The sequence below is a fragment of the Medicago sativa genome, chromosome 4, assembly GCF_051527215.1.
Source record: "Medicago sativa cultivar Bolivia chromosome 4, Bolivia_mono, whole genome shotgun sequence".
In the NCBI taxonomy this organism is placed as follows: domain Eukaryota; kingdom Viridiplantae; phylum Streptophyta; class Magnoliopsida; order Fabales; family Fabaceae; genus Medicago; species Medicago sativa.
The window spans coordinates 39,670,988-39,682,683 of NC_140752.1; the positions used below are offsets into that span (position 1 = coordinate 39,670,988).

At 42.0% G+C, this 11,696-nt stretch overlaps 2 protein-coding genes across 2 annotated transcripts; one reads left to right on the top strand and one right to left on the bottom strand.

Moving 5' to 3' along the window:
• The first annotated feature begins 449 nt into the window (after positions 1-449).
• On the top strand, positions 450-3,807 carry LOC146929337 (uncharacterized). The gene is made up of 2 exons (XM_085707290.1): positions 450-711; positions 3,539-3,807. Exons 1-2 carry the CDS (start codon positions 450-452, stop codon positions 3,805-3,807), a joined length of 531 nt encoding a protein of 176 aa, XP_085563416.1.
• Positions 3,808-4,436: 629 nt separating this feature from the next.
• LOC146929338 (uncharacterized) lies at positions 4,437-5,621 on the bottom strand. Its single transcript, XM_085707292.1, has one exon. The coding sequence runs from the start codon at positions 5,619-5,621 to the stop codon at positions 4,437-4,439; it is 1,185 nt and encodes a 394-aa protein (XP_085563418.1).
• Positions 5,622-11,696: the final 6,075 nt, after the last annotated feature.

Here is an 11,696-nt window from a genome sequence, read left to right on the forward strand (position 1 = left end):
TTTTTGTGTTTGCGGGAAAAATGAAAGATTTACATGCCCTTGTGAATGAAGCAAATAAGAAGGTCGCCGCCAAGAAGCGGCGTAAGAATGTTCAGTATGTGGACCAACTCATAGCTGGGTCTGGACCTGGTTCGACCTCTTGTCCGGTGGTGGACTTGGAAGGAGAAGTCCGTTCTAAGGAGAAGGTGCAGGAACCTGTGAAGAGAAGGAGAGTGGAGACCCCTTCGAAAGAGCCCGCCACACCTATCAGGGCTATTACTCATCGCTCTAAAAGCGGGGATTTCCTCCAGCTTCCTAAAGTATGGTCTGAGCCTGATCGTTGTGGTCCTCATTCGACCCTTTTCTTGGATGACCCTGAGTTGTGAGTTATTCATGACCTTGGTCCCGCTGGCCGGAGTAAGGCAATAACGGAAGGAGTTATTGCTACTATGAAGGCTCTGATGGTCGCCATGGTCCTGAACATCGCTTCTCTTGAAGGTGAGATTCAGGTGAATGCACTGTCCAAGGAGAGGGACGCTTTTGCTGCCAAAGTCTCCGAACTTGAAGGCGAGGTTGCTGACAAGAGGTCAGTTGCTGAGGAGCGTGCCCGCCAGGTTGCTGTTATAGAAAAGCAATTGGCAGATGCTCGAACTGCCCTTAAGAAGGCGACCAAACCTTCTAGGAAGCTGGCTGAGGAGAAGGAGGCTTTGGAGAAGTCTCTGAAGAAAACGTGTAACGCCCTACTTCTATTAAAGCGATAAAACACGCAAATAATACAAATATTCAAGAAATAGACGTTACGTCTCCAGATGATCTCAAAGCATGCATAATAAAAATTAATTCTCAAAACACCGCAGCGGATAATTAGCATACATCTCAAAATATTCATGTCATAAACTCATAAATACATCATCACATAAAATCTCCAAATCCCGACATATGGGGAAAATCTCAACAACATAACTCAATACAAAATAAAGTATAGACCGACTATCCTACATCAGAGCCTATACTATGACTCGAAAATAGGTAAATAGAGGAAATTATGCTATCCTCAGGTCACTCACCAAGCAAGCTAAAAGATCACTCCTGCACAATGTCTACCCATTCATACAAACAGGTAAGCGGTCAAAACCACTGAAGGTTAGCTTCACATCAACCATAATCAGCATAAATAATTGAAAAGATAAGCATTGAATTAAACTTCAATTAATTACACCACGGCTAATTCAACTTCAACCAACAAAATAAATTCACAACATCACCAATTTGTAATTCACCAATCATATTCAATCACCAAGCACATGTACAATTAGGACTCATGGAAGAATGTATTATGCACATATACATGACACCTAAATGCATGCGATACCATCACCAACAAAGGTCGTCACCTTATGATGCAACAAAAACATCATATCCATTAAATCACACCATTGGATATAAATATCCTAATCTCCATCAGTCATGTATGCATGAACATATGAAACAACAACAATGCATATGTTCACACAAACAAATCACCAACACCATTATCATATATGCATCCACTAACATATATATGCATTTCTCAACATCAAATATATTTAACATATATGCTTTCACAAACAACATCACCATCAATTGACATATATCCATTGCTCAAAATAAACTATATATCATATAGTTCAACGACTTCATTCAATTCCTCATAATCCAAGTAAAGGAGAAAATACATCATATTAAGATAAACATCATATTCATCTCCTATCAGTAATTCATACATCTTCATATAATCATATAAAGTTATTCACAAAAGATTTGTCAAGTATTTGGTCTTAAATATTATTTCTGACAAAGTTCGTCTCTCATTTCACAACTTTAAAATAATTGAAACAAGTAAATCAAGACCAAGCAAACAAGATCCAATGCCTCAACTATGTATACATCTAGACCACTTATAAGTGCAGTAGAGTATACATGTGTGTTTCACCGGCTAATTATAACGAAATCATAAAATTCACAAAGTTCGTCTCATAGTATCATTTAGCAAAACCAATTCATTTTCAAAACAAAACAAAGTTAGATCCATCACATCATAGGTTAAACACTCTTAAAAACCTTAATTGAACTCCTTAACACTCAAGTTTTGAAGTTTGGAAACAAACCATAAGATTTGGGTTGACTAGAAACGGTTATGCTGAATTTTCGTAAAATTTTACAAAGACCTCCTTGGAGTATTTTCATCATAACTCGAAATCTAAAAATCATTTTCAAGTCAAACTAAAGCCACTGGAAAGCTAACACAATTATCTAAAACTTTCATGTTTACACCGAAAGCCAATTCAAAACAGAAATGTGTGAAAAGACGCAAGAACATTAAATAGGGAATGTTGTCACTATGCAACTCGCCCCGGCGACCAAATCACTCGCCATGGCCACCAGATTACTCGCCATGGCGAACTATGACAGGTAGCTCTCGGGAAAAACTCCATTTTCACCCAAAATCCCAATTTTGAATCCCCTAAGCCCAAATTTTTCCCCAAAGTTTGTCCAAACGTTTCTAAACATAAAAAGACACTCAAATCCATATAAAACTTGAACCAAAACATCCTTTTAACAAAAATCACCATTTGACCCATTTTTCATGAAAATTCTCAAGAACAACACAATTTCACATCAAGCTCTATGATTATGGTTACCCATGGCATCAATCATCAACAACATCTCATAACAACAACAGCAACAGTTAATCATGAATTCATCAACAATTCATCAACAACAACATCACATTTCATCAATTTTTAAGTAAAATACAAAGTATACATATATACATATCTTGGGCATGTAATTTCATCATCAACAACTTAATTATCATTAAATTCACATACCCAAACATTACATCAAAACCTAAGCACGAATTTCACCAATTAAATTCACAATAATCACTTTTCACAAATAAGCACTTTTGAATTTGAGAAGGAAAAGAGATTATACAAAGGATTATGAATGAAAACTATCCCCCTTACCTCAACTCTTCACAAATCTAAGCTAGTGCTTCACTTTAGCTCCAAACCCTTGAGTCTCTACCCTCTCCTTGCTCTTCAAGTTCTTCTCTCTTCAAAACCCTCTCTCTAGCTCTTTCTCTCTACCTCTTGTGAAAAACGAACAAATGATCTTACAAGACCTAATTTTCCTCACAGCTAGGGTTTAAATAGGCTCCTCACTATTGGGCTTAACCCTTAATGTCTTAATGGGCTCAACTCCCTCATTAAACAATTCACAAAGTTTCTACTCACTAACGGTAAAAATAACGATTACTCACCGGCTCTTAATTAATTACCACAACCCACTAATAACTTAGTAAAATAACTATTCACTCCAAGCATTACAAAATAACCTAAGTGGTAAAATTTCTAATTTACACTTGCCCGCGAAATGACCAAAATACCCTTCTAACACCAAACCCGTCAAAATACACACATAGGCAATTAATCACATACGAGCATAAATAAAACACACATAAAACAATTAAAATAAATCTAATAAAAATTGAGTTGTTACAAGGCGGACCTCCCAGGGGAGGATGAGACAGAGGACATAGTTGTCCTGAAGCGCGCTGAACTCGTTGAGAGGGTTAGCGTGCTGGAAGGAAGCTTGGTGGACGCCGTCAAGCTTGGTTTTGATCGCGCAGTGGCTCAGTTTAAGGTGGTGAACCCTGGAGTCGACTTATGCGTCAAGGGGATTCATCATCTTAGTGATGTTGAAGATGGTGTGATAAAACCTCCCCCAGACTTTGAGGAAGATATAGGGCATGTTGATGAAGCCCAAGCCGATGAGGCCTTTTAATTTTAATCACTCTTCTTTAACAATTTCTGCTTGTAACTGGCTTTCGAGCTGATGACATTGTGCGCCCTTTGTAGTTTTAGCACTTTAATATAATTTGTTGTTTTTTGTTCTCATCATACTTTGTTGAAAAATGTTTGTTTTATTTTCAAGTATGACGTTCGAACTGAGTGCTCGCTAACTTCGAATTTTTGTTTTATGACCTTTTTGTTTTAGCGTTGTTTCTCACAAAGCTGCTTCACTTCTGACTTCGTCAGCAAATTCGAGCTCTTCACGTAAGTTAACCGTGTTAGTTGGGAAGTCTGTGTTAGCGTCGGTTCGCCAAGTGAGTTCTGTGAGCTCAATGGGAATGATCGCTTTTGTCCCACACGTGAGTCGAAAAGGTGACTTGCCGGTAGTGGAGTGGGGAGTAGTTCTATAGGCCCAAAGGACCATGTGCAACTTTTCATCCCACCTGGTTTTGGTTGTTTCTTGCCTTCTTTGTATTCCCCGTAAGATGAACCTGTTTGCTGCTTCGGCGAGGCTGATAGCTTGAGGGTGTTCTACGGAGGTGAAGCTTTGTTTGATGTCGATGTTTCTCAGGTAGTCCTAGAACTTCTAATCAGTGAATTGAGTTCCATTGTCAGATATCACTAGGGTCGGTACTCTGAATCTTGCCATAATGTTTCTTTTAAAGAAGCGAGTACGTTCCTGGCTGTGATCTTTGCCAATGGTTCTGCTTCGACCCAGTTGGTTGAGTAGTCAATTGCTACGACTAAATATTTGAGTTGACCGGCAGCTTTAGGGAATGGTCCCAGAAGGTCGATACCCCACCATGCAAAAGGCCAAGGAGAGACCAGAGGTGTCAGTTCGGCGGGAGGTCCTAGGTGCATGTCTCCGTGCCTTCGACACTTATCACACAGGTTGACATAGTCTTTCGCGTCTTTTAGCATGGTGGGCCAAAAGTATCCTGCTCGTAGAACCTTTTTGGGGAGTGCTTTGGCACCAAGATGTTGTCCGCATATGCCATCGTGGTCGTCGGCAAGGACTTCTTGGGTCTCGTTAGGTCCCAAACACTGGATGAGTGGTTTGATGAAACCCCTTTTGTATAGGATTCCCTCCACTAAATTGAATGAGCAGGCCCTTCTTTTCAGCTTCATTCTCTCGTGAGGATCAGATGGGAGTTCGCCGCTAGTTATGTAGCGTGTAATGGGTCCTCTCCAATCCTCCATCCCAACGATTGAGTTGATTTCATGTAGCTGAGCTTTCTGCCTCTGAACGCTGGGTCCGTTGAGGACTTCTTGAATCACTGTCTTGTTTTCGCTTGCAGTCCGCGTGCCAGCGAGTTTTGAGAGAATGTCTGCTTGGGTATTCTGTTCTCGGGGAACATGAGTTACCTCCACAGTTTTGAATTCTCTCATCTTTTCGTGTACTAGTTGTACGTACTGTTGTAGATGCTCTTCTCGAACTTGGTAATCGCCAGTCACTTGCAAAGCCACCAATTGAGAATCGATAAAGATTTTTACCTTTCTGGCTCCTAGATCCTGTGTGATTCGCAGACCGGTCAAGAAGGCTTCATACTCTGCAGTATTGTTAGTTACAGGGAAAGACAAACCAAGGGAGATTTCAACGACAATACCTTCGCCGTTTTCTACAATTACCCCTGCTCCGCTTCCTTTGGAATTGGATGATCCGTCTACGAAGACGGTCCATTCTTCTGCGTTCTCTTCCGCGGGGAAGGTCATTTCAGCTAGGAAGTCAGCGAACACTTGTGCCTTCGGTGCCTTCCTGAATTCGTAGTATATGTCGAACTCGGATAGCTCGAGTGACCACTTCATCATCCGTCCGGCGACGTCAGGACAACCCAAAATTTCTCTAATGGATTAGTCTGTTTGGACTATCACTATGTGGGCTAAGTAATATTGCCTCAATCTTCGAGCTGTTGTGAGGAGGGCGATAGCTACCTTTCCAATCTTTTGATACCTTGTCTCTGGCCCTAACAAAACTTTGCTGGTGAAGTAGACTGGTTTCTGACCTTTCAGTGTCTCTCTGACTAGAATGGCGCTCACCGCGTCGGAAGAAACGGAAAGGTAGAGGTACAGTACTTCACCTTGATCAGGTCGCAGAGAACAGGAGGTGCGGAAAGGGTCTACTTGAGATGCTTTAAGGCTGCTTCACACTCCTCAGTCCATTCGAACTTTGTCTCCTTCCTCAATAGTTTGAAGAAAGGGAAAGCATGTTGAGCGTACTTAACCAAAAATCTTGAGAGGTCAGTTAGCATGTTGTTGAGTGTTTGGATGCACTTTTTAGAGTGGGGTGTAGGGAGCTTTGTAAATGCCTGGCATTTATCTAGGTTAATTCCTCTTTCTGTTAAGTAGAAACCAAGGAACTTACCCGCTTGAACTCCAAAAGTGCATTTTTCTGGGTTGAGTCGCATGTTGTATTTCCGGGTTTGCTCGAACACTCTCTTGAGATGGGCGGCATGATCAACCTCTTGTAGGGATTTTACAATCATGTCGTCCATGTAGACTTCGAGAATGTCGCCCAGAAGTTTCTTGTCATAGATTTTATTCATCATTCGTTGATAAGTGGCCCTCGCATTTCTTAGACCGAAGGGCATTACGTTGTAGTAATAGTTCCCTGATTCGGTCATGAAGGTTGTTTTCTTTTTATCTTCTTTGGCCATGGGTATCTGGTTGTAACCAAAATAGGCGTCCATGAAGGATAAAAGTTTGTAGTCAGAGGAATTATCTACGAGTTTATCGATGTTCGGAAGAGGATATGCGTCTTTAGGTCAGGCCCTATTAAGATCGGTATAATCAACACACATACGCCATTTTCCATTAGGTTTCTTGACAAGTACAACATTGGAGAGCCATGCAGTGTATTTGGCCTCAGAAATAAAATTTGCCTCTAGGAGGTCTTTTACAGCTTTTTCTGCAGCCTCCGACTTTTCAGGAGATTGCTTTCTACGTCGCTGGGCCAGAGTGCTAACACCAAGGTCCACTGTCAGCTGGTGACAGGCAACGCTCGGGTCAATTTCGGGCATGTCAGGTGCACTCCAGGCAAATAGGTCATCATTTTCCCTTAAGCAGGTGACCAACTGTACTTTGACAAGTTCGGGAAGATACTTGCCGATCTTGAAATTCTTCGAGGGGTCGTTCCCTAAAGGGACCAACTCGAATTCTCCATCAGGAATAGGTCTAAGAAGTTTAGCATTGAGCGGATCCTTCTTTTCCCTCTTATGTTCCTTGAGGTCCTCCTTGGTGAACCTGGGGTCAAGTTCGACCAAGTTTGCATCCAGAGTGCTTGCAGCAACTTTCCCTTTGTCGTCAGTAGATTTGCTGGATTGGGAAACCGAGTTCTGGGTTTTGTTTGCCTGAAGGAAAAATCTTTTTGCAGCTTCGATGTCTCCGTTCAGGGAGGCGTTGATGCCATCCTTTGCATGGTATTTCAACTTCAGATGAGCAGTTGAGCATGCAGCGCCCAGCTGGGCAAGTCCGGTCTTTCCTAGAATGCAATTATAGAGAGAAGGACAATCGATCACCAGGAATGGAATCTTAATTGCTTTCTTGGCCTCCTTTTCGCCGAAGGTGACCAGCAACTCTACGTAGCCCCAAGGTTGAGTAGACGAACCGTTGAAGCTGTAGAGTTCATTTCCGACATAGGGAGAAAGGTTTTTCTTACGTCGGCTGAAGAGTTTTGAATATGTTGGTGTACATAATGTCGCATGAGGCCCCTGTGTCAATTAGGACTCGACGGACGTCGGTATTGGCCATCGACGCTTGCACGAGCAAAGGGATGGCTGAATTTGAAGCCCCACCAAGCAGTTTAGAGTCGTAGAACGCCAAGCATGGTCTTCCCCCGATGTTGGAATCAGAAGGGACTAGCAAATTGATGCTCATGAGCTCTTCAGACTTTCTTTTCATGTTTCCTATGGAGATGTTCAGTGTTCCTCTCGTGATGACGTTGGCGGAGGGGAACTGTTCCCAGGTGCATGAGTAAGGTACAATTTCCACGTTGTCAGGGAAATCGCCCAAATGTTCGACGGACACAGCCACTATCTTGTCTGTTTCGTTGCCATCGGCGATGAGCTCAATGGTTTTCCTTTCCGACTCGGGGTTCTTGACGAACTGCTTGAGCCATCCTCGTTGGATGAGGAGTTCGATAGCATCTTTCAGGTGGATGCAATCGTCAGTGACGTGCCCATGGCACTTGTGGAACCAACAGTATTTTGTTTTGTCGACTCCCTTCCTCTCCTGCGACGGGGCCTTTGGTGGCTTGACGCCAGCTTCTGTCAGATCGGCTAAGACGATCTCGGGGAGGATTTTTTCCCTGGACATGGCCAACAGTGTATAGTTAGTGAAGCTACCATTAGGTGCTTTGCCTTCACGAGTTACTTTGCCTTCCTTGTTTTTCTCATGGAAGGGCTTTTTGGAGAATTCAGCAGCAGGCTCCTCCTACCTGGACTTGTTGAGGCTGTCCGCATACAGCTCCTCTTCGTACCTGATGTAGATATTTGCGATCGCTAGGAACTCGTTGAGAGTCCTTGGGTGATCTAAGTGGGCAGCCTTCTTGACATTTGTGCCTTCGCGCAGACCTTTGGCAATGAGGTATCGCTTCATTGTTTTGTCGACACCCATTACCTGCACAGCTTCTTTGTTAAACCTTTTGATGTAGTCTCTAAGAGGTTCGCTCTTTCCTTGACCAATGGCTTCAAGGGATGCCACCGTTTTTGGTTGCGTCCTTGAAGCAGTAAAGTGGGTTGTGAACTCGTCACAGAGGTCGCTCCATGAGTTGATGGAGTTTCTCTATAAGTTCTTGAACCACATAACGGCTCCTCGTCTCAGTGTAATGACGAAGAGTTTACATTTCACGGCGCCTTGCACCGATCGGTATGTGAGAACTGCCTCAATGTTGTCGATGTGCTCATCCAGATCCATCGTCCCGTCGTACGAGTCCATATGAGGAGGTTTCTCTTGTCCGCGGGGAGTAGGAGCTTCTCGGATGCACCATGTGAATGGACCGTAAGCATTACGGTCATTCCGGGCATCGCGGCTGTCCTCGGAGCTAGAAGGGGACCAAGAGCGTCTGTTGTGTCTTGGTGGTGGTCTCCTAGGAGGGCATCGCCTTGGAGGAGATCGTCTGGGTGACCTCCTTCTGGGTGATCTCCTGGTGTAGCTGGGAGACCTGATGCTTACTGAGTGTCGAGGGGATTTGGAATGTGAAGGGCGAGGGCTCCCTCCTTTTCTGTTAGTTGTTGGGGAAGGAGTACGTCTAGGTCGGACTAATGGACGCGCTCGCTTCAGAACCATCAAGCGTCGATTATGTTCCTCGATTAACGATGTCTGTCATTGAACCGTGGGAATCAGGTTGTTGACGAGGGCACTAGTTGGTGTGGCATCTTATGGTGTCTCTATAGGTCGTGGAGGACCTTGCAGAGGCCTTTGTAGGTCGTGGTATTTGGGCTTTGGATTGTATTGGGCCTAAGTAAATGGGCCAAAGTTCCTTTTGGCCGGTCCAGAACATTTTGGTTTGGTTTGGTTCGGATTTTATTTTTAAAGTCAGCCGAACCAAATCAAACCGCAAGATTTGTTATCTTGCGGTTCGGATGACTTAGCCTCAAAACCAAACCAAACTACACCGTGAACACCCCTACGTCCTGCTGATCCTCGTACGGTCTCCATATGACATTAGCATTCACCATCATATCAATCAGGCCTCAGTAATGTCCAAGATCAGAATGGCCTCTGGGCGGTTTCCATCTAGCAGCAAGAGGGTTAGCATAATCGTAGTCCTGCACAAGATTCCTCGGAAAGAGGTAGAGACATGTAACCACTAATGACGCCGATGGTCTGGTCTGTAGCAATCGAAAGTTGGGTGTAGAAAAAAGCAAGTGTCATCCCACCCTAGGACCACTCGTGCACTGTGCTAAGTCCTACAGTATAGTCACCCATAACAGATGAATGTTTTTGCTATTCTTGTTGGCAAAAATGGTGATGCCAACCAAGAACAACAAAAACGCCTTAATGCACGTAGTCATATTCCTATCCAGCTCCTTCGCCTCCTCCTCATCAGCTGGCTGCTCCAACTCATCATACCTATGCACGAGTCTATCATACACAATCTTCAGGTTATGTATACTAATATACTCACCCCACTGTTTATTTCCCCAGACATTGCCTCCTCCACAGTCAAACCCAGCTCATCACCCATGAGCCTCCCAACGATGGGGATGTGTAGACGACACACCACAATATCTATTGTGACGGTCATCTCCTAACGGGGCAGATGGAAGTTGCTGGTCTCCCCTTGCCATCTCTATGACAAGGCGGTGATGAGGATATGGTTTATGTTCTCATACCTAGTCTGATGAGGCCATGGTTTCAGATTACATATTCCTCTGAAACTTGCTCAGAAAAACAGGAAAAAATTTAAAATTATATAATTTGAATTGTAAATATCTGAGAATATGATCAAATAGCCTGAAAACTGGAGTTTTGACTGGGACTCGACATGAATAGCTAACAATGATCTAAAACACAAGGAAGAGGTTATGATAGTTATTATAGTTCTTAAAGTGACTATCTCTTCCTAAAAAAGACTCGGTCTTTGTGTTGATACAATTTGAATTATATAACCCGAACTAGTTTTCCTTGAATTTTTGGCACAAGAGGAGTGTGTATGGAGTGTTCGGATTTTATAATTCGAAAAAAACAAGGAATACACATTGTTATAATTGGGTTTTCATATTGTGTAATTCAAATAGATGAAAAAAAAACTCATTCTTCATCCAAAAACAAGTGAAAACTCGGTTTAGATTCTATAATCGGAAAATCCATCAAAATATTTTTTTAAGAAACAAATAGAGAGAGTGAAAAGACTTTTTGCGCTTCTGATCAATTATTATGCTTCTAAACTTATGTTTATACCTCTAATTTTGTGTTTTTGCTCTGATATATATATATATGGTTAATGCTCTGATTATAGAATTTTTCTCACTATCTTTTTCCTATCTCTTTCTTTTTGTCTTTAGTTTTTATACTTTTTATTGATGACAAAAAGGGGGGTAGATGTATAGTATTTATAGGCTCTGAGCCCCATTAATTTAATTTTTAATCAAGTTAAATTAATAGGACCTTCTTCTTATCTCTTAGTCTATTAATGTGAGAATATTCCGAGTGTTATTTCGTTCTTAATGATGAATTTAATTAACATGGATAGAACTCAGGGGGAGCTTACAAACCTCACCTTAAAGTACTATTAGACTCAGGGGGAGCTTACAAACCTCAAACCCTTATAGTCAACTTGTTAATTAGATTAACAACAATTGCACATTTTAAATACTAATGTTTGTCATCATCAAAAAGAGGGAAATTGTTGGAACAAAATGTGTTTAACATTACCCTTTGAGAATTTTGATGATAACAAGGTATTAAAAATTGTCAATTGGATAAGCTAATATTTGTTCAAGTGTACAGGACCATAGACAAAAATTTGACATCTTAAATAGGTATTGGAAGAACAAAAGAGAGCTAAGGAATCAACAAAAAGGAAGCTTAAAGCATCTGAAGAGAAGTGCTCCTGAAGTGATGACGTCATCAGAAGCAAGTTCATCAGAAGCATCTCATCATAAGCTGAAGATCACCAGAAGCTGAAGTTCATCAGGAGATGCAAGAATTAAAGCTTCAAATATTGTTCAATGGATTTAATCTCGTCTAAGCATTGCAGAAGACTGGAAGTGTGAAGTAACGACTAATTTGAAAGGATTTGATGGCATTGGATGCTTGTTCTTTAAAGAGCGTTAACAAAGTACAATTGTACGAAGTGTACAACCACTACCTCCACTACTCTGTTTTTGTCTCTGCTACAAGACAAGAAAAACAGCTCTGTCTGCAACGATGTTCCTTCAC

Coding starts and splice junctions, on each gene's coding strand:
- LOC146929337 (XM_085707290.1), top strand. CDS start 450: ATGGTCCTGAACATCGCTTCTCTTGAAGGTGAGATTCAGGTGAATGCA. Junction 712..3,538: donor GAAGTCTCTGAAGAAAACGT/GTAACGCCCTAC, acceptor CGGACCTCCCAG/GGGAGGATGAGACAGAGGAC.
- LOC146929338 (XM_085707292.1), bottom strand. CDS start 5,621: ATGAAGTGGTCACTCGAGCTATCCGAGTTCGACATATACTACGAATTC.